General features: G+C 38.6%; 1 protein-coding gene, 1 long non-coding RNA gene and 1 pseudogene across 3 annotated transcripts; 1 reads left to right on the forward strand and 2 right to left on the reverse strand.

Moving 5' to 3' along the window:
- The first annotated feature begins 8489 nt into the window (after nucleotides 1-8489).
- LOC149046507 (tetratricopeptide repeat protein 28-like) lies at nucleotides 8490-13330 on the forward strand. The gene is made up of 3 exons (XM_089202571.1): nucleotides 8490-8885; nucleotides 9762-11815; nucleotides 12305-13330. The coding sequence occupies exons 1-3, from the start codon at nucleotides 8490-8492 to the stop codon at nucleotides 12360-12362; spliced, it is 2508 nt and encodes an 835-aa protein (XP_089058697.1). The 3' UTR covers nucleotides 12363-13330.
- Nucleotides 13331-13885: 555 nt separating this feature from the next.
- On the reverse strand, nucleotides 13886-19446 carry LOC149046508 (uncharacterized). The gene is made up of 2 exons (XR_016186359.1): nucleotides 19150-19446; nucleotides 13886-15728 (listed from the first exon to the last, which is right to left on the reverse strand). It is a non-coding gene; the product is annotated as an uncharacterized LOC149046508 (long non-coding RNA).
- A 1162-nt stretch (nucleotides 19447-20608) lies between these two features.
- LOC149046509 (uncharacterized) lies at nucleotides 20609-26679 on the reverse strand (annotated as a pseudogene). The gene is made up of 7 exons (XR_016185505.1): nucleotides 26514-26679; nucleotides 26230-26408; nucleotides 25738-25851; nucleotides 24840-24992; nucleotides 24484-24582; nucleotides 24265-24398; nucleotides 20609-23365 (listed from the first exon to the last, which is right to left on the reverse strand). The product of XR_016185505.1 is annotated as an uncharacterized LOC149046509 (transcript).
- Nucleotides 26680-27912: the final 1233 nt, after the last annotated feature.

Consider the following 27912-nt stretch of genomic DNA (forward strand, 5'->3'; position numbering starts at 1 on the left):
ATTTGTTCACAATGCAATGAAGTGTCTTTGTTCTGGCGTATTCCAGTCTCGTGGTAATGTACAGGAAATTGTTAAACATTTTTCCTTCATTTGCTTGGCTCAAAATCTGCAGCAAGTGACTTTTTTAAAACAAAACACCACCTTTTGGACTTTTTCTGGCCCAAATTTTTTATTTTTCCAAAGTCTGGTGTTATTGATAAAGTCAAATGCCCTGATAGGAGAAAGAGCCGTTGACCATTTTCCCGAAGAAACCGACAGTCGTTTGGCTGCGTCGGTAAATTTTGGTCAAGGTTAATATTAATAAATTCAGTCTTCCATACTCTTTAATGGTCTTGATAAATAATTCATTTCATTAGTTTCTTGAGATTTAAGAAATCCTAAACCTTTGGACTGCGTGACCCGAAGCTCTATCACTGAGCTGAAGACAGCTCTGTCTCATGGTGAGCCATTGGTAGGTTCATAAAACACACACGTCCTACACACCACTAGGCGTCGTATGAATATGTAGAAAAAGAATTGTAATGAATCAATAATAAGGTAATAATGATCAAATGATAATAATTATAATAGTAGTGGTAAAGATTACGCAATCAACGTGGTTTCCCCATTTGATACAAAAGAAGTGAAAAGATCAAGAGAAGATAGAACATCACAAAACTCTAAGGGACCAGGTCATTATTTATCACCTGAGGGGGAGAGGATCATGTAAGGATCATGCAGAGGAGGGGGAATCATTAGATTACCGCGGGGGGGAGGGGGGAGGGGAAATCAGGAAAATTTTAATGTGTCACATGTACAATCAAGATCGTCCGATGAAAAATTTGATAATTTATTTCATTTTTCCAAAGAACCCTTCTGATGAACTATTTCCCAAAATTACACAAACAAATCATATCGCTTTGCTTTCTTCGAAAATCTAAAGTTCACACTGACACAGCTAAACTGCCGTCCCTCCTCCTTCCCTTTCGTGTTATGATGAGCATTGTGAGCCCTTGAATTAATTGTACTATGTATCTTTTTGACCGTTTTATAACAAAGGTCAACTTTAAAGGCATATGAAAAGGCTATGCCTTTAAAGTTGACCTTTGTTATAAAAAAGCACTCGACGAATGCAGATACAGGTACACTCTACACTACGAACCACCTACGACTGACAAACGAAAAAACAGACAACGGAACATCATACTCTGGTACAACCCCTCATTCAGCAAAAACATCAGCACCAATATCGGACACAGTTCCTTGCCCTAGTAGACAAGCACGTCCCGAAAGACCACAAACTTAGAAAAATCTTTAATCATAATACAAGCAAGATCAGTTACAGCTGCATGAATAACACCAAACAAATCATCGACAACCACAACAAACGCATTCTAAATTCATCCAAACACATCAAAGACACCGCAGCTAACACCAAAAGACACCAAAACTTGCAACTGCCGACAGAAGAACACATTTCCACTTAACGGAAACTGCCTGCAATCATCTGTAATCTACCAAGCCGCCGTTACACGTAAGGACAACAACACCACTGAAACATACATCAGACTTACAGAAAACGACTTCAAGACTAGATACAGAAACCACACCGCATCATTCCGACACACAAAACACAGAAACTCTACCGAACTGAGCAAACATACCTTAAAAGAAAATACCATAAACCACTTTATTTCATTGCGCATCCTTTCATCAAGATCACCCTACAACAGCGCAAACAAAAAATGCAACCTCTGCCTCAAAGAAAAATTACTCGTCATCTGCAGACCCGAATTATCATTACCCAATAAACGTAATGAACTCGTGTCCTCATGCTGCCACAGAAACAAAGCGTTACTGCGTAACAATCGAACTGAGCATCGAAATTAACCGACACGTCTATTATGCAAATTTGTGAAGGATATTAACGAGGTTAAAATATTATTAACAATAAAATCCCCTGATGAGTGAGCAATCACGAAACAGGCTTGTAGGGATAAAAGTATAGTCTCTCTGTTTTTTTCCCCATCGCAACATATATCGCGCTCTACTCCTACATATCGAGCACTGTAAAACCGAAAAATCAATACACAGACTTCCTTTATATATATTTATGTACACATCAAATTATATATCATCTTGTAGCTTTATCATCGCACATTATGTCCTCAAATTTTCTTTTTAAGCCCGAAGAAAGAGTTCCGGTCATTTTGACGGCTATGGTTTAGTTGGACATTTTCAATCCACGTCAATCTCCTCCAAGTTCAGCCATTCGTTTTCTCCGCTGTTTTATTTTTACTTCGTTAATTTTTTTGTCAGCTTTGTAAAGCAATTTCCATCTACTTAAAGGAAATTCTTTGCACCATAAAAAGGACTCACAATGGCGTGACGCACTTTCTTAAGTAACGCAACTTTATGGCAATGATGAATTCCCCTTTGGAGCTGTTGGAAGACCGATGTAAATAAACTGAAGGTTTCAAGAGGTACACCTCCCACTCTGATCATATTGAAGGTGGAGTTCTTCCCCCCGGGCTTTCAGTTGAGTCAAGTAATCAACAGAGTATCCAGACCACGTGGTTGGAGGGGAGAGCCTTCAATTTCTGCCCTTCAGAGGTGAGCTGAGATTCGCCACTTGTAATCTAACTAAAATAGACATATGCTGCTGATTCTAATTCTAAAGTTGGCTGCTTCACTTTACAAAGCAACAAAGCATTCAAAGTTGAATTCGTGGTGAGTAAGATGTTTCATCATTCGAATGGGCTATATTATCAATTTTACAATACGTATTTCGATGCCTTTGTAATTAGAGCTATCCTTACAAAGACATTTGATAATGAAATGATTGATATGAGAAACATTATGACTTGCTATAGAAGAACGTAGTTCTGCAAAAATTATCTTTATTATTTAGATCATTTTATATCAAAAGGATTAAAAAATCTTTGGCATGGTAAGAATTAGAGGGCTTTTAACTCGGTGGTTCCGCCGAGCTGAATCAAATTTGTTTCATTAATTAATGTCGAACGACTGGATAAACGATCAAAACGCATGTGTCAAAAACTCCCTAGAAGTTCACAAATGTGAAATGTAGTTACGTTTTGTTCGTTATCTTTGGCAAAACAACGTTCAAATCAGTTCAGAAAGACGGGAAAAGTAATGCTGTTGGCGATACCATTGTAAGAAATGGGTGAAATACGGCCAATTGAAATTAAAATATTTTTCTGAAAATATTCGGCATATCTGAAGCCATTATTCTTTTTGTGAAATGCAGGTTGGGTTACGTCTAATCTTTTTACCCTCATCGCCGTGGGTAGTTAAAGCTTTTCAGTGTCGATGGTAGCATAGCGTAGATGTACATACAATTCGCACACCGAATTAAATTTCATATTTATTCATGGCGGGAAAATCTGTTTGCGCGTTTAATTCAAAGAGAAGATGGAAAGCGATGGATGTCGGGTTTCTTTAACGGCCATTCTTTTTTTTTATTTATCAAATTGAACTTAATCTTTACTCTTGTTACCCGTTGTTCCCTCTTTGTTTTAAAAATTTATTTCTTCTTTTTATCGATCAATGTTTCACTTCTTTCTCACATCAGCTATTTGCATTTATCTTTGTTTTGCAGAGAACGTTTTATTTCAGTTTCTCATCCTTGGTTTTATCAGTCACACAATCAGAATACTTGTCACGACACTTTTAGAAGGGGAGCAGTAAAAGGTATCGATTTAGAAATAATATTTTCCCGCTTTACAAACTGAAATGTTTTGCAATGAACATTCGATGGCAGAGAAATTTTTGTAACCTCGAAAAAATCTCAGATTTGGTGAAGATTTTTTACTGAAAAATTTTTGTCTTAAACTTGTAATAGTCTATAAAATAAAACGGTTTATCCAACGTGAAGCCTTTGTATCCCATGATCTAATTTCTAACTCTCCTTTTAAAGTGCTATGATGTTGTTGTGAATGATTTAAGAGAATATAGTATTACATCAAGAAAAACCAACTTTTGATATTAGTTGAATAGTTTTTTTAAAAGTCAGCCTGTGAGTGACAGAATGAGATTAAAGATGGAATATTTTCTCTGTATTTGTATGGGAAAGCTGTATAAGGTTTCCCGATTTAGATTTTTTTTTTCACACTAGCTGTTGTCATCATCCTTTTTGGCAGCAGAAGCATTGTTTCAGTCGCTGGTTTCTGGTGATTTCAGTTTCTGGTTTTTCCTTGTTTCCAATTCATACGGTCAGAATACTAAACAAGACACTCCTCTTTTTGCGAGGGTAAGAAGCCAAATGAAAAATTAAATTTTCTTTCCTTTCTCGTTTTCAAAACTATTTTCGCCGCCTCAAATCAGGCACAACAGAAATCAAATTCAAGAACAGCAAATTCTGGCAGAAAAAAAGAAAAAGCCAAAATAATGTACAATGCACCTGATGGCGTAACTAAGAAGTAATGTTTACACGTCGTAGACTTACTTTTTCAGTGATGTTGTTAACCAATCAAACTCAGCACTTTGTTCTTAACCGAGTAACTTGCATTTATCTGTTTCTTGCAATCAGTCTCATCACGTAAACAACTAGCACCCTGAACAGCCCATGTTTATTTTTTCAAAGCTTTACAGCTGAAAAACTAAATTTAGCAACAATAATTCTTTTCCCGTCATAAGAAAATTGAAATATCTTTATGAGTAGCTGATGTGATGATGGGGAAATTTAATGATGTATGACTTTTTATTGTTTCAAACAATCTAACAAAAGTTTATCTTATAAGCAATTCTCCCTTTAAGCTCCTTTACATGACTTTGCTAGTCATTAGGGAGAGTCTGGTATTGTATCTTATTCTCGCCACCTATTCGCTGGATGAAATGTTAATATTGTAAAGAAAAGCAAAATAATCCTCACTTCTGTGACTTGAAAGTCTAAAAAATCGGTCAAAGCGCGATTAAAACCACTAAGCTCTTATCAATGATATGCGAGGAGCTCCAATATTTACTGACGATCTTACGAGCAAGTTGTAATCCAACATCCATCCTTTAGATTTTTATAATAACTATTTAAACCGATCATTTTAATATTCGATCCAGCAGTAACTCTTTGTATTTGTCTTTTCTTTGTACAGATAATTTCATATCTTGCTTCGGTTTCCTAACTATCCAGATATCCTTTCTTTTCCAAAGGTGAGCGGCTTAAAGTTTATTTCAGAAATATTTAGCGCTAAAATATAGATTTGCTATATCTTAATGATAGACATAAAACCTTGTTGATCGATCAGTTTACTCTCACCACTTGATTTCTGTAAGGTATCTTGATATTGTAAGGAGAAACTACATTTCCATCATTTCTTTAAAGATACAAAATACGAAGATCCCGCATGTTATTTTATATATATTATAAAATGTTCAGAGAAATGGCGCGCGCCGTGACTAGTCAGAACGAGTTCATTATATTTCCATAAAGCACGCGCCACACGAGTGCACTGTTGAAGAAATGTAAAATGGTTTCCGTGTTTATATAGCCTGATGTAAACACTTGGGAGGTTGGGAGAACACGAGATAAGCGTAGGAAACCACGACGCGAAGCAAATAACTAATGAAAAAGGAACGAAAACCGTGTTTACATACGCTCATGTAAAATGGTTTTATGGCCAATCAGAGCGCGCGTACTATTTGAATTATTTTATAATGAGGTATAATGCACGCAGCCTACGTCAAAGGTACGAGCGCGCGCAATTCACGATACATTTTCCAAGGAAGTAAAAAAGCTTGTTCCTCGAGCATTGCTGAGTTATATAAGCACTTTAGAATTTTTAAGAACACTCGAGAAGTGCTAGAAGCACTTGCCTTCGACTCGGCTTGTTCGCACTTCTCGAGTGTCCATAAAAAATTCCCGCGTGCTTACATGACTTAACAATGCACTCAGCGCGTTTTTTTATTTCTTTCTTATAGGCAATCTAGAAAAAAATTTTCTTCCTTAGTTTTTTTTAATGGTTTCTTCTTACCAAACGTGTGAGTAAAACGTTCTTATATTAGCTACTTGCAATAACGTTTGTTTGGCAGCGAAAGTCTAATTTCACTCTCTTACTTATGTTTTTATCAGTCACACCATCGGGAGACTAAAGAAGACATTTTCTGTATTCAAAGGTGAGATTTTTTTCCCATTTTTGGCCCTGTATTGTCATTGCTTCCTTAGTTTCATTTTCCACGAATAAAAACTGACAGTACTGTTTAACTGACTATAAAAAACGTTCGGAAAAGTTGGTACATGAGTAACTTAAGTATTAAAACACGAGTGGAATCCTTTACAAGGGGAAAATTTCCCTTTGCCTAGAAAACAAAGCTAACGGATGATTTCCAATCGCTTTTTAGACGTTTCAGTTGCCTGTCAACGATAGGCCTATATAAAGATTTTAAAAGGGAGGTTGAAAAGATTGATTAGCAATGAGTGACATGCGTAATACATTTGATTTACTGCATCACAAACCGTGGGTTTGAACAGGGACTCGGTTTCGATGCATTTCATCAGGACGTGGCTTCCGCTTAAAACAAAAGAACAAATGCGTCAAACGCCTCTCTCTATCATTTCATCTTCAATCGAATGAAATGTCTTAGATTCAATTCATGTCCATGAAATTTAGTCTGAAACGCGATGCATGAACAATATCTGAGTCACGCAATAGCATTATCTCCTGTAATGGAAACGAGACATTTGTTAGAGGTGAAATTCAGTATCAAGAAAGTAAGTTCCCACGTTCTTTTAGAGACGATTTGACGGTTCTCGATTTATTTATTCGTCAATTAAGTAGTAAAAGTGCTGTACCAAGAGAACTAACCAGGGAAACTACCGAACGTTCTGCAAGTGAGACTGATAGAGTTAACAAAAGATATTTAACAAAGCATTTTAACTGTTTAAGTCTCTAAATATACTAGGGAAAGCGAAAAATTCCATGTCTAACAAGCTCATTGAGATCAACGGCATTTATATGTATGGTTTCACGCATCTCAAAAGCGAGTTTCTGATACTGACACGCTGGCTTTATCTGTACGGGATACAAGGTTAGAAATACCAACACATATATATTTAGCTGAACATTCTGGAGACATTGAGTGGTTTCACACTTCGTTTTTCAGTGGAATGTAACTTTTTTTATTGAATTTATTTCCATCAAGTATGTCTACTACACCAGACGACACAAGATCTGTGTGGCGTAGAAGAACGTCCCTAGATCAATGAAAGATGTTTTGATTTGTCTCGATTCATAATCAGATTTAAGTACAGAAGAATTTAATGAAGAGCAAGAGATTAGAGGAAAATTAAGTCCCTGGATTTTGAAAGTCAATTTGATAGCTTTGGTATGATACTGCAATGAAATACAGAAATATCAAAGACAATTTAAAGTTTTCGAGACTGCAAGAGTTATCAAAATAGATTACCAAAGTAAAACAAGAAAACCTTCTCGCATGTTGACCATCCTGGCTGCGCGGGTAAAAAATATCAACATTGATAAAACTACCATAACCAAAATTTTATAATCTTTTGCCATAAAGTATGAAGAGAATGATTTAAAAAAATTTGAGGATATATTCAGGTAGGCAAAATATTGAATTGAATTGAAAATCTAATCCGGTAAAAATCTTTCCGATTTAAGCCGCTCACTCGGCTGGAGCGAGTGATAGGGGGGTGCATGAGGGCGAAAAAACGGGTGAGCACAAGGGATGGGAAAGAAGAAACTAACCCCTTCATAGTCCCACAGAAAAAAATTCAGCCACTTACCGTCCACTAAGAAAGAAAGGACAGCTTGCGCTTTCATCTTCTCTCCTGATAGAAATCACAGATATAGGATTTTTCAGGAAAAGTCAAAATTGTTCTTCAAAACCAAAACATATCAATAACATAAATGCCATCTGTTGAAGTTAGAAGTCCGAGGAAATCTTCTTCCTGAGCAAAAAGCATTATTCAGGAAAGTTCTTTCACCTATCAGGCAGATACAGCGAGTTGCAGAGGTCAGTGTGAATGACATGAATGCACGCGCGAGACGCGTCGTGTAGAATACACTCCCACTAAAATGGTCCCGTTCTATTCACAATGTCTACCCAGTAGAAGTTCCAAAAATGATAATGTTGATGTAGATTCAACATATTTAATGTCGTTTAATTTGTTACATAAACACCAATTTAACAATGTCTTGCGTTGAATTTAAATTTTAATGGCTAAGGGTGCTAATTTTGATTTCCCCTCTAATGAATGTAAGTGGAAGTCACTTTCAAACAGAACACTGCGACCAGATTCAGTTCTAATTAATTATGTGGCATGTAAAAAATAAATAATCAGTGAGTTGAACGCCAGCATAGCACGATCAATGGATTAACCGACGATCAATTGGTTAAAAAAAATTAATAGAGCTTGTCTTGAATTAAACAAGAAAGACAGGAGGCGCTCATGCATCTATAGAAAGTCTTAGTTTTTGTTGATTCTTTTCTCAAGTTTGGGGAAATTCTTTTAACCTTCAGGACATGACGTAATGAATAACGCAGCAGAAATCCTAAAATCAGTCCAGATTGGTTTGGATGTCGCCATATTTCTTCTCAACACTGATCGTGGCTTACAAGCGACCGAGTTATGTAATGAATGTTTATTTCTACTTCACAAACTTGACTCTGGTATTAACCTTGATCATGATATCTCTGATGTATTATTCAATGTGTTCTACGCCACCTCTGGTTACACAAATGCAACACGATACACCACGAAACTTATTGACAAGTTTGTCCTCGCTGGAGAACTAACCATACAACTGGGAGACAAATACGAGGCAAAATGTTGGTTTGCAGAGGCAAAGCAACTTTGTAAAAGCGCTCTTACCATCATGAAAACGATTGGCTACCGTAGAGAAGAGGCGGTGGCTTACGCGAGACTTGTATCTCTTTGTTTAATCCTCAGCGAGTATCTAAAGGCGAAAGAATATTGTGAGAAAGCAATTGCCATCGCGATAGAAATCGGCGACAGAAAAAGAGAAGGAACAACATACGGGAACCTCGGATATGTGTTTGAATCCCTTGGCGAATATCAGAAGGCCAAAGAATATTACGAGAAAGCAATTGCCATCGCGATAGAAATCGGCGACAGAAATGGAGAAGGAGCAACATACGGGAACCTCGGAGCTGTGTTTAAATCCCTTGGCGAATATCAGAAGGCCAAAGAATATTACGAGAAAGCAATTGCCATCGCGATAGAAATCGGCGACAGAAAGGGAGAAGGAACAACATACGGGAACCTCGGATATGTGTTTGAATCCCTTGGCGAATATCAGAAAGCCAAAGAATATCACGAGAAAGCAATTGCCATCACGATAGAAATCGGCGACAGAAAGGGAGAAGGAAGAACATACGGGAACCTCGGAGCTGTGTTTCAATCCCTTGGCGAATATCAGAAGGCCAAAGAATATTACGAGAAAGCAATTGCCATCGCGATAGAAATCGGCGACAGAAAGGGAGAAGGAACAACATACGGGAACCTCGGAGCTGTGTTTCAATCCCTTGGCGAATATCAGAAGGCCAAAGAATATCACGAGAAAGCAATTGCCATCGCGATAGAAATCGGCGACAGAAATGGAGAAGGAAGAACATACGGGAACCTCGGAGCTGTGCTTAAATCCCTTGGCGAATATCAGAAGGCCAAAGAATATTACGAGAAAGCAATTGCCATCGCGATAGAAATCGGCGACAGAAATGGAGAAGGAAGAACATACGGGAACCTCGGAGCTGTGTTTGAATCCCTTGGCGAATATCAGAAGGCCAAAGAATATCACGAGAAAGCAACTGCCATCGCGATAGAAATCGGCGACAGAAGTGGAGAAGGAAGAACATACGGGAACCTCGGAGTTGTGTTTGAATCCCTGGGCGAATATCAGAAGGCCAAAGAATATCACGTGAAAGCAATCGCGATCGCAAAAGGAATAGGAGACAGAGGAAAGGAATGTTCAGGATACTTAGCCCTTGGAAACGTTTACTGCAGCCTTAGGAAATGTCGTCAAGCTAAAGAATATTACGACAAAGCACTCAGCATCAGTACAGAAATTGGAGAAAGAATAAATGAAGGACGCGCTTCCGCAGGTTTGGCAGTAGTGTTCGCTTTTATCAATGACAATCAGAAAGCAAAAGAACATTGTCAGAAGGCGCTCACCATCAGCAAGGAATGTGGGAATAAAGCTCTGGAAGGAAACGCTTACTACAACCTCGGAGATCTATCTAGATCGCTTGGTGAATGCGACGTGGCAGAAGATTACTTAGAGAAGGCTCGCTCCATAAGCAATAAAATTGGAGACATACTGACTGAGTTTCACAGCCTTCTCAGCATTACACAGTTAAAGGTATCGCAGTCACAGGTTGTGGAGGCAAAGGAACATCTCCTTCAATGTATTGGAAAATATGAACAATTGAGGAGTTTTCTTAAAGGAAACAAAGAGTTTGAAATATCGCTGTTAGAAGCGCACGGTAGTTTTCCTTATCACTTGCTCACTAACTTGCTTTGCAATACTGGCAAATTTCAAGACGCTCTTTATGCCGAGGAGCTGAGACGAGCGAGAGTCCTCGTAGAATGCATGGCAGAGAAGTTCTCCGTTGAAAGCCACATCTCAGCTGATCCACAATCATGGTTCGGGATTGAAAACATTGTGAAGAATGAGAGTAACTGTGTCTTTTTGTACATATTGTATACTAGGCGGCAAGTTCGTCTCTGGGTTTTGAAAGCAAATGGAGACATTTCCTTTCGAGTCAACGACAAAGTGAAAGACAGCACTCTCATTCCTGAGAAAGTTTGCAACGTGGAGGGAATTTTCAAAAAGAGCGCCGCCAGCTTTGGCGTTTTATTCACAGCGAATTGCGAAGATCGATCTTTGGATGGCAACGTAACGACATCTCTTTTTGAAGAGAGCCGAGCAACTTTGCGCGGTGACGAAAGCAAAGAAACCGAAAGAATTCATCATTTGTGTTACAAATGGATCATCGCTCCTGTGGTAGATTTACTTACAGAGCCTGAAATCATCATTGTGCCGTATCGTTTCTCGTATCGAGTCCCATTTGCTGCCTTGCGTGATGGAGCAGCCGGAAAGTATCTATCAGAGACTTACAGAATCCGTATCATCCCTTCCCTAACGACCCTCCGGCTCATTCAAGATTGTCCAGCGGACTATCACAGTGAAAATGGTGCACTTGTAGTGGGTGATCCTACGGTTGGCCAGGCGTATTACAATGGAAGTGTCGCTAACTTTGTACCATTGACCTGTGCCAGAAAGGAAGCAGAGATGGTTGGTCGACTGTTGGGAGTTCAGCCTTTGTTAGGAGAGTCTGCAACTAAGCAGGCAGTGCTTCAAGCGATACCTTCAGTGAGTCTCATACATGTTGCCGCACATGGAAATGCCGAAAGAGGAGAGATTGCCCTGTCGCCTAAATGTCCTAAATGTACCACCAACAGTTTTCCACAAGAAGAAGACTACCTCTTGACAATGTCCGACATTTTTGGAACTCAAGTGCGAGCAAAACTGGTTGTATTGAGCTGTTGTCACAGTGCGCGTGGATTGGTCAAAGCCGAAGGAGTTCTTGGAATCGCTCGTGCATTCTTAGCATCCGGTGCACGTTCAGTGTTGGTAGCATCGTGGGCCATAGAAGACGAAGCAACGGAGCAGCTCATGAATCATTTCTACAAGCACCTTGTTCGTGGAGAAAGTGCCAGTGAATCTCTTCACCAGGCCGTAAAATGGTTGAGAAGCAACGGCTTTCCCAAACCTAATCAATGGGCTCCATTTGTGCTGATGGGAGACAACGTGACGTTGGATTTTACATACATCGGGTAGGTCTAGTTCTGATAAGAAATTTCCATTAGCTACCTTACGTTACCCAACATTAGCTATCTTAGGGACTGTTCAGCAGCCGGGGGGGGGGGGGGGGTGAGTGCTGCTCGAGGATTTTGGTTGTCTCCCAGTAAAATTCACCTGATCCCCTGTAAGGCTCCATAATATTCTTTAGACCCCCCCCTTCCCCCCCCCTTCCCCCCCCTTCCCCACAAAACCAGAAGATTTTGATGAATCATTTTCAAAATTGGCCTTGAATCAAAGTTGCTTTAGTGTGTGAAATCTTCAGAAATTATTCTTCAAACGAAGCCCAAGAGGATGATAGACAAGCCAAATTAAATGCAATGAAAGCAACTTGAGAGGTATAAGCTACCTAATGACTTTGAAATTGATAGCTATTTGAGCTGTGTGTCTAGCTACTTTGAATCTTTTAGAAATTCTGATCCATATAATGCTTTAGAGTTGAAATTGTATTATGTTTGTTTCAGGAAAGAGGAACACAAGGAGGACAACAATGAAGCAGAGAAGAAACAGAGTAACAACTGATCCTGCACAAAGATTATCTTTCCTGCACATTGTTTTTGAATGGACACTGGTATTAGTTTGAACAGACATTTTTCATTTTATTGTAGATAAATGGTTATTTTTGAATGCTCTTGCAAATAAGGCTGAATCGAAAGCTAGTGACACTGAAAGCTGCATTTCAGCCCTCAGACCTATTAAGGGGACTAAAATGAATCAGCATGAAAAAATTGAAAGCATGAAATTCACTAAATGTTTACTAATATGAGAACTTTGGTAAAGTTTCCTTTGGATCGCAATCAGAAAACACTAAAACTAAACTCTAACTTGTTTTGTGAGTTGTTAGATAAAAAAACAGGAGAAAAGGAGAACAAGCATTGCACAAAATATTACTGCCAAAGTCAAACTGAGGAGTAAAAACAATTCCTAAGATATCAATGAAACAATCTCCCAGAATTCAGAGCAGAAAGATAACTGATATTATCAAAAAGATAGTTGGAATACTGTAGGAAAACAAAATCACAAACCAGGAATGCATGGCTTTGTTGAGTATGATGATGCACAAGTGGCAGTTTTCTATGTATGTTTTCCTTTACCTCGGGGGGTTTGGTGGGGAGGTCAGTATTGTCATATTTTAATCTTTTAGAACTTTCAGGAAAAGGTAAATGCTAAAGAAGTTGTTGATATGATGTTTGAAAATGTTTCATCAAAAAGATCTGTTAGGAAAAGTATAATTAGTGATGAGATTTTGTTACTGATGGCAGACTTTTGTTCCTAATCGTCAGTGGGCACTAAAAACTTACTGATTCTTAGGAGGCCTACTTATTCTTTGGCCAACTTGAAAGTTTTTGTTCCTGTGATCACTACACATTTTTCTCTTATTTGAAGTACTTTTGCATTTCTTATTTTTCTCTGATTTTTCAGTTTTGTTAATTAAGTGAAATTTATTATTTTACTAAAATAAGTGTAAATAAATACAACTGAGAATTGGATTGGATTGTTGGAGTTAATTCCCAGATTTATTTTGCAACCTTAGACTTGGTCTGAAAAATACACTAAACAATTGTTTTCGGCAGAGTTTATCCACAAGTTCACAATCCTGTCACATTGATTTTTTTTTCAGTACCTCTTTTGGTGTTTTGGCCTTCATTAATCTTTCCTTGTGTTTTGCCTCTTGTTATCATTTTTACATTGACTCACAGCCAACTGTATTCAACAGCTCAGAAACTTCATCACCAAACTACCCCTGTTTTGGAATGACCATATTGAATTTTGATGTAGTATGGGGGCTGAAGGGCAAGAGTCTATGGAGAGAGATTTGATTTGTGCTAAGGACTGTGTGCCATTTGAAAGTGAAATGATGGTGAAGGGGGGGGGGGGAGAGGGAGAGAGAGACAAGCCATAGTTCCTCCACCCTCCCTCCTCTAGGTTTTCCTTAGGTTCTCCTATCCCTGATGCTCCTCCTTATGTCACTTCATACCAGCCAACTTTCACAATTCATTTTCCACACTGAACCATTCAGCTACCAAAAGTGATGAACATGCAACTTCCCCTGAAAACATAAGTGCATCGTTGAATAAACAAGTAATGAGAATTAAGTGCATCAGCTTAGAGGAGGTAGTTTTCATCATCCTTTCAGCTGACATCCCAGGAAATGAACAACTACAAGGTCAAGATAATTCTAAATCCTTTAACCATTTAACTCCCACGAGTGACCAAGACAGAATTTCTCCTTATAATATCAACACAATATCAACCAGATAAGTGAGGAGATTAAAGAAAAATATCAATTTGGAAATAATTAGTTGATCCAATACTAAATTGTCTGAACTAACATTATAGGAATTGTATGGTTGACATCTAGGAGAATTAGAAATTTGATCTGGGAGTTAAAGAGTTTAGGTTACTTCCCAGCTTTGCTGGTGTCTTTTGGGAAACAATTTTGTGCTCGTGCTAGTTTAACCAAAATCATAGAAAACCATATATCAGAGGAAAGCTTAATAAATGCAGATTACTATAAAAATATAACTTAAGCAAGTTTTCTTTGAGGAAGTGTCAGAAGCCAGTAAGGCATAAAGCAACCAAAGGTTCTTCTATTGAATTTATCGGGCATTGGATGCTGCTGCATGAGCAAAATGGCTGCAGTCTCATTCACAAGGCATCAATCAACAAGAGTGTGTCTGGCTTTTTCGATATTCTGATTGGTTGAGTTGATATCGGGATCTAAAGTTAGACTAGCTAAAAATATTTGAGACGTGTTGCGTAAATGGACTCCACAAGACAAATATTTCAAATGTCAAAATTTCTCAACACACTTTCCTTTGTCATTATTCCTAGGATGCTTTGGGGAAATTTGATGAAAATTGATCAAATCTATACATCCTATAAATTTGCTCAAAGTTGTTGTATTCCTCCCTATATCAAACATGAGATTTTAGCTCCTAAAGGTTCACAAACAACTTGTGCCATGCCAGGAGATTATCTCACTTCCTGAAACTGCACACCAATAGGACAAAGGGACCTCCTGGCATCAATGATGGTGGATCAAGATTTCCCGCATAAAGTAACCCATTGTCTCTGAAGGTGGGAAGTAACCTTAACTCCCAGAAGTAACTAACATGTGACTTCTCCCTATAATATCCATATGTTACTTGGCAAAAAGGTAATAAGAATACTCAGGTAAAAGTTGTTGTCTTGATCTAATGTCAAATTCTCATAACTAACTTACAAAGAAATGTGTAGCAGCTTGAGGGGAGAATTAGCAATTAGATCTTGGGAGTTGAAGGGTTAACTAACATATCAGAAAATAGATTGCTTGGCTGATGCTAATAATGTGCCTTTTCCCTCAAATAAGCCATAATTGAGTAAGTTAAGTTTTGAATGAGTTCTATATCATAGGAGTGTGAACTCTAGGAGCAGGTGAAAATTTAAAGATCTAAGCAAAATAGAGGATTATTTATATTACCAATAGGTTGAAATCTTGTTTCAGTAGCTTGCAAGGGCATAAAATGAATACAAAGCAAGTTTGGTTTAATATGATCAAGAAGGATGTTTTTTGTCGCATCACAAGTAGGGGACATAACAATCCTGATGGGAAATCAAATCTCAGACTTTCTGAATCAACCCCACAATCAGACACTGAGCCACAGAGACTCTCTCTTGACAAAGGCTGTTACAAGGTTCATGTGTCATGGTAGGTTGTTTGCTCTTTGTTACTGGATACAAAAGCCATCTTTGAGTCCACAAACTACACCATACTTTTCCACACATGTTTTCTGCTCTGTTCTGGAATTGTTCTTTTTCAGCCAATATGCTTGTCTCACACCTGGCTAATATCAACTTTACTGGATTCGTGAGACATCTCACCTTAAGTCTCTCTTCTGACTGTTTCTGTGAGAAAACAACAACAAGTAAGTCAATATGTATCATTTTAATGCAAAGTGGTCCTATATTTAAGCACTTTGCTCTTGAAGTATACAAACTAGCAAGAATGGATGGATGAGACATTCTGAGGAAGCAGATGTCCAAGGAAGTTGTAAATTGTGAAGGGGAAATGTAAACAGGAACGATTTCCATCCCCCTGACCATCTAATTAAAAGATAGAACAAACACTAACTCTGACAATGCTAAATTGCTCATGTGCTAAGGAAAGAAACCTTAGTGAAGTTTACAAAATAACCAACTGGTAACACTTATTAAGATTTCCAAACTACTTAAATTTCTATCAGAGATCAAAAAAATTGAATTATTTCCCCCAACATGTTTCCCCAACAAATTTATTCAAACAAATACTATCATGCCTATAAAGGACACCAGCCATAATAGAGAGAAGAAAATTTGTTATCCTCTTAGTCAGTAATTAGTGCATCATCAACCACAGCCTTGACCCATTCCACAAATACTGTACAGAACATCTTCAGCATGACTGGAAAAGAATCCAATTTGGTCGTTGAAAAAGTCATTTCTGTAGATGTACAGAAATTTTATTGCTACACAAGTGGTAAGTTGAAGGCAATTGTTACAACATACATGAAAACAACATAAAAATATTATTATCATAGTTATATTATCATAGTTATATTATCATCAAAAATAGTCTACCAATGAAAGTAATTTGCCTATTTGACATTGCATCTGGAATTTTTATTTATTTATTTTGCTAGTAGGCCTGCAATGCATTGGGAAACAACACTGAATGAAGAACATCTGACCAGTCAAACAAATAAACCCTCAATTTTTTTTCTTCTGAAGAAATAAAAATATGAAGACATAACAATAATCACAGTGAATGCAAGTGAGGATTTCTAAACTATATCACATGTTCTGTTCATGGCTGCACATCAGTGAGAGAGTTTTTTTTTTCTCATAAAAGGCAATCTAAGCCTGAAAACATAAAGTAAGAACTTATATCAAAATTTCAGTAAGCACTTTTGGTTTGCACTTAGAGAATTACTGTTATCATTGCTATTATTACATGACTGTATTCTTGTCATTATTAAAAAAAATTAAACAATATATAGGCCTGCAATGCATTGGGAACAAAAAAATCTATCTCACGGCTTATTTGTGATTGTTAAGGTACACTGTAAGCACTCCGACATAGGTTTGCAGTGCATACTTGTGTTGCTTTTCATTCACAAAACGGATTTTCTCTATGTCAAATCACCAAGACCAACAAATGGATGAAACACAAAACCCCTCTGAGTTTTTAAGAGAAAAGAAATGTCTCTAAGTGTAATGAAGACCCCTATACATTTCACACTTTAACTCTCATGGCAATCATGACTGAATTTCTAATTGTAATATCAAAACAATATCAAGGAGACAAGTGATGAGAACAAAGAGAATCAACACCATCATCATCTTCATTATCACAAAGTAAGATCTCCATGTACACCTCAGCAGTCTTTTTAAGTAAAAAAAACAAAACAAAAACAAAAAAAGTGGAAGAATCATCATTATCATCATCACTGTTATTATCACAGAAGAGATGTTTTCTATGAAAAATTAGTGAGACCAAATAATGGATATAAAAAAAATCCTATCTGAGTTTTTACAAGAAAGTGACAATGTGTGATGAAGACCCCAACAGATTTAACCTTTTAACTTTCAAGAGTGAAAATTTATCATTATAATAATATCAAAACTAAATCAAGGAGACAAGTGATGAGAATAAAGAAAAGTATTAATCAGGGGATTATTGGTTGATCCAATAACAAATTCTCAAAACTAACATCACAGGAATTTTAGGGTAGAAAGTAAGGAGAATTACTAATGAGATCTTGGGAGTGTAATGGTTGAAAGAATCTGCTCTTTGACTCAATCAACTCCCATCGTATTTCAAAAGCATATGACAAAGGAAATATTTCAGTTTCAGAAAAGTTAAAGAATCCTTCACATAGACACTCAAGCAATTTCAGGAAAATTATAATCCCCAATTATTCTCAGACAAAGCCAAAGTCCTAAAAGTTAGATAAGTGACAATGTATGATGAACACCCTGGTCATCCTCATCATCATCATCATCAAATTTGAAGTACATAAGACAAAGGAAATGTCTCAGGCCAAGTAGAGTTAAAGAATCCTTTAGATGAACAGTCAAACACTTAAAGGAAAGATTTCCCTATAACCCCATACTTTAAAGATGTAGTCCTAAAATCAGTGCACTGTTTATGCCAATGTTTCTATGTTCTTATAACTGTGTGTATAATGATCTATGTATTACACAGAAATCTTGCCTACTCTGACACAGATCAGCAACACATGTACAGATGACTGGCCTCAATTCAAATCATTTCAAACCTCATAATTGTTTAGCCATGTGAGACCTTGAGATGTCAAGGTTACATATATATCACATATAAGTTATCCCTGCCAAATTCTCCTTACAATATCAGTACAATATCAAGCAGACAAGTGATGAGAATAAAGAAAAATATTAATATGGGAATTACTAGTTGATACAATATCAAATTCTCCAAACTTTCATTACAAGAACTATAAGGCTGACAGTGAGGAGAATTACTAATGAGATCTTAGGAGTTAAGGGTTAAGGTGATTCCTCAGTAATTAGCCCTGCACATCATGTACTGTGCATAATATCACATAATCAAGCCAATGAGCATATGTGCATTCCAAGAACATGGTATTGTTTATCAATCAATGGACCAGGTAAAGAGGTGCTATGGTCTTTACCTCTTAAATGAGCAAAGTGACCATGTCTTATTTCCCATAGTTTTGGTGCACAAAGCCATCACTCAAAGAAGCAAATTATGACCCTGAAAGGAATGCTCTAGGAACATTTTGAGTCGATATCGTTTAACTTTTAAATTCCCACAAATTATATATCAAATTGTTCCATACACTCGAAACTTACTACCTATTAAGCTTTTTTCCAGCTGCAGCAAAATGTACAGTGAACCGATGAAATGACGGGCATGATTAGTACCAGTACAGGCATAAATGGGGTAAGTTTGACGCATATATCTCCTAAACAAGCGCGGTGACCTATCTCTTTTTTTTTTTTTCGAAACAGACATTGGTAAGGAACATTTAAGGAAAGTTTACAAAAAATTGTCCAATAACTTCTTTTCTGAGGAATCACCTTGAAGGTAGTTAAATAATTAAATCAAGTGAAGTCAATTTCAGAAGTCGTATGTTGTCACTCCAGTCATTTGTAATAGACCATCTTATTATTCATCCACGACATTAGGTCTACTGAGAAAATTAAGCAAGAAAGTACAAAGCGTACGTAGATTGAAACACTATAACTTATAATATTCAGAGCTATACACAGAAACTTACTTTCTTACCTCGTTCTGGAACAATTCTGTTAGAAAGGGTATGTGCCTGAAAAAGTGTTTAGCGAAAAGTGTTTACCAGATGACATCGTACAGAAGATTATCCTGAATTAAGCCGTTTTGAAAATTCGAACTGGTCGAGGTTACAATGAAATTGTTGCGTAAGAAAACAAGAAATGGCTTTATTTTAGAATCCAGTTTCCTCACGGCATGTTTCAAGAAAGGATTCCACTGGACTGGATCCAGATCTGTTCAGATATGTCTTCTAAGGCCCGTGAGAGGAACATTTTTAATATAGAGATTGCCAGTACTCTGAAATACCATAAAATCACAAGAATGTAGGATTTGGTTGAAATTTTAACTTTCTGTTTTGATAGCAGGTAGAAAGTATTCATTTAAGTTAAATGCGCTGTGAGAGATTATTCAGCGTTAATTGATTTCCGGTTGATTTTTTGCGATAAGTGACAGATGATTGAACAATAGGATCATATACTATATTTAAAATGAGAGAGACCAGAGCGTGAGGCAAAAAAACGGTGAGAGAGAGAGGGAGATCAAGTCGATTCTATAAATAAAACGTGAAGTTTCGGAACATAGCAGATTCTTTTGTCTCATTTCCGACACAGTGGCACCTCTGACAGGACTCGCGAAGCATGGAGGAACTAACCAAAGAAGCAGAGGCTAAATTGCAGATGTTGCGGTACACTAATGGAAAACACGTGGGATTGTGGAAAAGGGAAACCTAGGAGCGGTCGCGCGACATCGCCACATAAAATATAAAAAAAATAAAAAATAAAAAAATAAAAACCACACAGCAAAAAAGCTTTATCAGTCTAGTCTTATCTATACTTCATAGTGTTGATTTGCAACAAACAGCATGGATGGGTATGTGCCGCCCGGGACTCCAAATTGGCACCCCGTTCTAAAAAAAAGATTGTCCTAAAGTTGATACTCCGTTCTGGAATTCGCCCTAAAACTAACACCCCGTTCTAGAAATTCCTAGCAGCTCTATTGTTGGTAGCCCTTTGCAGTTTATAGTTTCAGTTCTTTAGACTCCGTTCTAGAAAGTTTGAAAGCAATATGTCCTTGAATAATTTCAAATGGCTGCTTATAAAACTGGAGCTTCCTTGCGTTCGAAATATCATACCCCGTTCTAGAAAACGCCTCTGAAATGGATACCCCGTTCTAAATCAGGAGGTTCAAAATCACGACCCCGTTGGGCGGCACATACCCGTATAGGCAATGTATGGGAGTACCCCCCCGAGACACAGACACAGATGTGTAAATCGTGAGTAGTCATTACAGCTCTTGATAGAAACTTAATTTTATTTTACCAACAACAACATGTTTTCTTGTCCCACTTATCCAGTTTTTTCCTGTTTTGTTATATCCTGGGAATCGTGTCCCCCAGGATAAAAAATGAAAAAAGATGATCGTTTAATACTAACATTAGTATTGATCATAATTCACCCCGTGATAAAACAATGTTACGTAAACGTGACGTGACTGGCTTGTCACGCAATCATTCCTCCAAAAGAGTGTCTATTAACAGAAAGGTCAAAACACCGAAGAGAAAATGAGGTAAACTATTTTAATGTTACATTAAATTGAAAAGAATCTAATACTTGGCGGTGACTGGCATCCAGAGACTTGTAAAGTTCTCTTCCTATGTAAACTTGACCTGTGAATAAAGAATTTTTTCGCTTGATGGGAGATATGCTGGGGTGATAGTAAGTGTTCGTAAAATCCGTGCTATAAACCAAACGCCCATCAGCATTCTTTCCTATCAACCTCTTATCCACATGTTTAATGCAAAGGTTATAAGGAGCACTCCTGGACCTCTCGGCAAATGCTGCTCCGCAACCGTAGCATTTTTGAACGTTGGAGGGTAGCAAAACAATCTCATATGGATTAGGAGACAAGCCGGAATGCCACTGGTTGCCATAGTGAGGTATAGCACTCGATGGAGGGTAAGGGTTGGATTGGGGAGCATTGACCGCGGGTGAGCTTGGCCAGTGGGTAAAACAAGGGAACGTACTTTGGAAAGCTTGTTGCCAGTACGGCCCACTATTGTTTGGTGGAACAGAGATAGGCGGGGGTACATTCGATGGGGGCACATAAGCCTGAGGCACATTTGATTCAGGTGCATTATGTAGGGGCAAACTGGATGGGAATGTATTAGGTGTAGACGAAAAAGATGGTAGCGCATTCTGAGGAGACATGAAACACGAGGGCACATTTTGTGGGCACACATTAGACAGGGGCATATTAGGCGGGGCCATGTTAGGCGTGTCTCCATACGCCACTGGCCCGGAATTCACAGTAACATTTCCTTTGGATTGGTTGCCTCCTGATTGTTTTTCTTTCCGTTTCTTGTTTCTTGGTGGCTGATAAGAAGATGAAGGGTCAATCACGTGGCCATTTTCACTGTCTTCAAACATTTCTTTTCCTATTCTTTTGGCTTTTTGAAGCTGCCTGGCATGTTGCCTTCGCTTGCGTTCAGCGAAGGAGGGTCCGTTTCCTGGTGCCGGGATACCTTCCTTGTAGGATTCTAGTTGTTTCTCCAAAACTAGAGTGTCACGGACATCCGCGTGACAGACGTCGAGAAGGCTTAGGTTCGGTGAATCCCTGTGTGCCCACCCAGCATGTATTACTTCTGCTTTGTTCATTTCAGGGGCATCTTTTGGGGCGAAAGCTCTACAAATGAACCCGCGTCTGTCGTGCCACCAAGATACCCATGTTTTTAAGAAGGCGTAATCCTCACTCTCTTCGATGAATGCGTCCATGGCAGCTTTACTTTTGGCGTAGCCATCTTCGGTTTCACTCGTTAGAAGAAGATTACACAGTTCCTTAAAACGGCCGCTATTTTCATTGTCCAGTCTCTGTGCTTTCTTGTTTCGTTGATCTTTAAAGTGAAATTCGCAGGACTTAATACGTGACGCAGCCTCCTCACCAAACACTGTGATTAGTGCCGCGAAGTTGGCCCCCGCCATGTCGGTGCACCAGCCAAGGGGATTAAATTTATACTCTTTATGACCGGAAACTTTTTGTAGAACTTCATTAAAGAGTGTCCAAAAGAGTTCGATGTTGGTTGTGTCCTCTTTTTCAGCTTCCATTACAGCAAGAGGAACTTGTTTTTGTAATAAGCCGTAATATACACTTGCCGTGAGAGTGACAAAACCTCGACAGCGTTTTCTTTTGCCATCAAAAAAACAAAACTCTTCCTTCATGAAGTGATTGCCATCTTTATCCATGTTGTTGGCCATTTTAGCTTTTTGAGTCCCCATTTTAAAAACAAAGGAAGGTCTGTCTGGGTTTCCTCTTCGGTCGTTGATTTTGTATACATAATAATTTTCCTTCTTATCACAGTACTGTTTGAATGTCACAACAGCTTCAAAGTCATGACCGAAAGGCTCGGTATCTCGCTTTATTTGCTTCTTTTCATTTGCTAGCCATTGTCGATCTAGGGTAGCCTCCACCTCCTTCTCTACTGTTGCCCAGTCTGCTTTCTCGCGAAAAGCAGACATTATACATGCTGACTGAATTTCCGAGGGCTTGGGGTTGTCTTTAATAAGTTGTCTAACCTTATCCTTGTTTTTTCTTAAGGGCTTAATTACAGGACACGTATGATTGCCGCAGTAAAATATTTTGGTGAACGAGGGGCCATAACTTATGTAACGTCGTGCTAAGCATTCAATATATTCAGATTGCTGATTGCAAGCACTGCATATTACGCCACCGTCTTTCATGTTCTTAAACTGTGTTGTATTTACATCACCGAACTCCACCATGAAAGGACAATTGCATTGCAACATCTGCTAGATCCTTTGCAGTCCGCATACCTGACACGACGGTGGCCTTTCCATTCGGTTGGGCAATTCTTTTTCCAGTTCTCCCGTCTTTAAAAATATTTTTGCCTTCATTTTTAAGAGATTCTGATGGTATCTTGAACACTCTCAGTCCGTCAACTCCCTCAGGTAAATGTTTCACCGACTCTGCTTTTATTCCAGACCACATTTCCTCTGTAATTTTTCTCTGTTTCTGCTTCGTTTCAAAAGCTGAGTCTAGTAAATCGTCGTCATCGCCTTCACTGTGACTGTCGATTTCAGCGTGCCTCTCACTGTTGTCGTCACTGCTGTTTGAGCCCTCCTCTTTTTCGTTGTTCTCATTTTCAGCCCTAGATTTGTTCTCCGTCGGCTTTTGCAGGTCAGCGGTATCAAAAATCCTGCTGGAATTAATAAAGAAATTCTTGCTAGTTAGTGTGTCCGGGATGTCTGGAGAGTAGGGCTAGTGTCAGCGAAATCTCCCAGGGAAGAAGGGGACGGAATGTTGACCGAAAACCGGCTATCTTATTCTTACCGCTGTGCCTCCCTCCCCCCTCCACCCCCGCGGGGGCGAGGCGCTTCCCAGTAATGGGCTACAGGGGGTGTGCCACTGGATGGGGTCGCATTTTTACGACTGGACTGACAACAACGGGGTCCCCTTTTCAAGCACTTTTAATAGAGTTCCTAGAATGGAGTCGCACTCCTGGGGGGGGGGGGGGGTACTCCCTCATGAAAATGACGAGGGTACTCGTCGGAAACTTTCGAAAACACCCCTAAAAGTTACCAGAATCTCATTTTGTGGGCGTGGCTTCGAATTCATTTACACCCCTTAGAGGTATCAGTTCTAGAATAACAGATTAGTTGCCGATAATATGACCGTTTTTCAAGCCCAAAATTGAGAAGTAAACGTTATCTTTGTAACAAATGCAGCTATGGCTTTCATTATTTTATCCGATAATGACCTTACAGACCCCTAAGAGGTACTGCGACAACCCTAGCAGGGGTCATTTTAGGTTTTAGCACCCTAAGCGGTACCAATTCACAAATGTCATCCCCCAAAAAGGTTCGACAAGCACCCCCGTCATTTTTTTAGGGGAGTACCCCCCTGGGGGTCGCACTTTTTCAGGACTTTAAGATTATGAACATCATTTACCCAAAAGTGACTTAGATGGGGTCTATAATTGGCCACACACAAAAAAAGAAAAGAAAAAAAAAGACAAATAAACTATAATGTTCTAAATAAAAGCCAAACCAAATTAACGGGCAATATTGCAAAATTACAAAATGTTTTGTTGTACCATACCTTGTCTTGTTGAGATCCGATTTCGGCAATTTCTTTTCCGGACTCTTCACTGGAGAATCGCTGATCACAACAATTTCAGGTCTGTCAGGTAATTCTTCGTCGGAAGAGCGGATGATCATCAGTTCAACTTCATCCTACATAAATAAAATGTAATCAATGGCTATTCAAAGTTTATTTAACCAATAACACTTGAATTTTACAACATATGCAGTTAGCTACCTTTGACTCGCCTTTGGGCTTTGGATGGCTGTTCTTTATATGTCGAAGAAGCTTTGAGCGATTATGGCAACTGACCGTGCAATAATCACATTTGTAATTCTGCGAGAGAAAGAGTACGTTTAACCCTGGCTAGAGTAGCCAAGACAATGTCATCAAATGTGAATGTTTTATCGTAGTAGCCGGCTAGTTTTCAAAAAGAATGCAGCAAAATGCTGCAACGGCCATTAAATTTTCGATTTCTCACCGTTTCATTGCTCATAAAATGCGTTCATTTTCTACAGACAGTTCGGCTGAAAAGCTTTTCCTCCGGCAGAGCAGAATGAAGATGGTTTAAAAAATTGAATCATAAGAAATACCTTGTGAAAAATGGTCTCCTTTTTTGAAACCGTGGCCTCTTCAGAAGAATTGCAATCGTCATCTAAATCGATAACCTTCCCCTTCACTACACTGACCCAAGGACAGTAGGCTTCTCCTTCTTTCCCCTGCGGTACAGGAATGGCATCGCATCTCTGACACGAACAATTTAAGTAACAGTTTAGGTAGAATACAATATAGTTTTTGCAAAATTCTGTTTGCCGAAGCTCGGAAAGTATTACTCAACATCATATTGAAAGGAAAAACCTCATTAGCATTTACTTTCTACACACTTTTACATACGCTACTATAGGCATTTATAGATTATGTTAGCATAATTAACATGTTTATTTCAATTTCATTGTGGTAGTTGTTGCGTTTCTTTCTTGTAGACCAACGGCTTCTATTTGAAAAATATATTTTTTGGACCTATTTGCAATTTTTCAAAGAGCATAATTTAAAAAAACGGTGGCATAATTTGCAAAAAAGAGCATAATTTTAGCATAATTTGGCCAAAAAAAAGCAATGCTACCAGCATAATATGCTACTTTTACTAGCATAATCTATAAATGTCTACGCTACTACAAAACTAGTTTTGTAGTAGCGTATGTAAACGTGTGTAGAAAGACTGAAGAAAGTTAATGCTAAATATAAAAATTGTAAATGATAAGCACAGTCATTAAAATAACAGCTGAAAAAAAGATGACATGATTTCTTGACAGGCAAACATCATATGTATGCTTTCGACATAAACTACCCGTATGAGGGATGTGCACATGTGATCGAACATAAACTTTTCCAAAACGGCTGATTATGAGGCAAGGTGGTTATAAATATGGTGACGTAATTAACGGAAAATATGTTGCCTAAGGTTTACATGTTATGTGTATTTTCACTCACTCGCAAATGAGCAGGTCTAAGAGCCACATAATGGCTCGGGTCTCCACCGTGTCCAAAATACAATGTTCCCACTGATAGGCCCTCAGGTTCGATAACCTTCACGTAATTATTATCCTGCATAGAAAAATAATAGAAAAATAAATTTTAAATACATTTAGCCGCCATTTAGTCAAGCCAAAAAGCGGATCTACTTATTTTTGCTGTTTTTGATGATATTTTGTGTAATTAGATGAGCTAGCGATAAAAAAAATACCAGTGCCCAGTCAGCAACCAGTTTTAAAAAGCACTGTGATTCCGACATGGTCATGCAATTCTTGTCCGGCGGATATCTAGCGCGTTGAAACCTCCTAAATCAAGAAGGATTTTTTTCTCGAATTCCCTCTGCATCAGACACAACAGACAACATGGAATCGAAACAAATTTCTCAAATATACCCATTATCCTCGAATGTTGATTGTATTTTTGATAGGAACACGCATATATATTTCTTACCCCATTTTCGGTGATGATGACAAGTTGGTGTTGTGTCACTTCAGCAAATGCCTTTATCAGCATAGAAGTGACGAAATTCTTTTTGAGAAGACCCAAAGCTTTGGACCAGTCAGAAGGTACTTTTGTATGACCCACGTCCAGTTCGCATATAAACGACATGCGATAGTTTCCTTTCACCTGTTTAAGCAATTCAATTCATTGAGTATGGAGCTGATTAATTTGTTTTAAATCAGTAAATTCCAGAGGTGCAAAAAAGGAGAACAAATTTAAATCATGACTTAAATCGATGCGATTACTTTTCAAAAATGAAAATAGACGGTTCTTTGCGGCCTCGCAATTAAAACCCAACTGATGAGCAGCGGCATGGTAAAAGCAATCTCCATCTCTGGGAGGATCGAGGTCCACCTCGAATCCAGCTTCCTGAATTCTGATACATAGTTGTTTATTCATGTCGATCTGAGGCCAACAAACCAGAAGTAGAATGAATATGTGGGATATTTGAAATGATGAAGGTTCACGTCTCTCAGTAGCCTGCGTGGCGGGCGTCAGAAGGGGAGGGAGAGGGGGTTAAACGCGCGAGCGCGGGGAAAAACGAGCGCGCGAGGCACACGAGGGGAGAGGCAGGGGTGTCCCTTCCCCTGCCCCTCGCGTGCTTTACACGCTCACTCGCGCCCTTGTTTTTTTCCGCGCTCGCTTGTGTTACTCCCTCTCCCTCCCCTTCAGACGCATTATTACCATGTTTGACATAAAAAAGCGACTCTTTCATTATTTCTTACGGAAAATGATACACCATCCAACGAAGGGTCCTGTGGGTATTGACCCCCCCCCCCCCAAAAAAAAAGGATGTTTTACTCCTGGTTTGAAACTAGAATGCTTACATTGACCAGATCACTTTACTCTTTTTAACTATTGCACGCGCATTTTCCATAATGTAATTTTTTTAAGGGGGGTACCTTCTCGCCTCTGCTTGCAAAGCAGTTTGTGTTTGGCCGGCGTTAAACGCGTGATCGCTCCTGCTTTCTACACCCTCATAAAAATTTCCTGGATCCGCCCCTGCAACTTTACCTTAAAGTCAATTCAGAAACCCCTTTCAATGTTTAAATGAACAGGCTATTTGGCGAATCTGTTTTAGATAATAAGAGGGGTCCTCTTTAGTACCGAAATGACAGTTTACCAAGTTTTATCTCAGATCCTACCCACCGCGTGAAAACAGCGCCCTTACGAGCGAAGCCTCCCCGTCGCTTACACATCACGAAGTACCCTCTAAGGGGGGACGAAACGCTCTGCTATGCGTTTTTTGTTCAGCTCTATCCTCTGCTTTTAAACCTCTCATCAAACTCTTTGAATGAACAGAGACTTAACTCTTTCTGTTATTGTCAAAACTCGAGCGAAAACGGATAGCAAACTATATAAAAAAGCAAACTTTGCGTACGTAACAGACGTAACAGCCTACGGTGAGCCTACCCCTTGACAACATTACGCTACGATTCTCTTTCTTGAAGCATAAAAAAACAGCTCAAAAAGTGACAAAGATGGTGATACTAAAGCTATGTTAAACAATTATTATTAACATACCTTTGATAGATGAATAAGGCGCTAAATTTGCTGAAAATTGCAAAAAGGTAACAGTAGCACAGAGCACGTGTTCACTCGCTCACACTGATGTAAAACCAGGAAAGACGC

The sequence above is a fragment of the Pocillopora damicornis genome, chromosome 4, assembly GCF_964200805.1.
Source record: "Pocillopora damicornis chromosome 4, jaPocDami1.2, whole genome shotgun sequence".
Lineage (NCBI taxonomy): Eukaryota > Metazoa > Cnidaria > Anthozoa > Scleractinia > Pocilloporidae > Pocillopora > Pocillopora damicornis.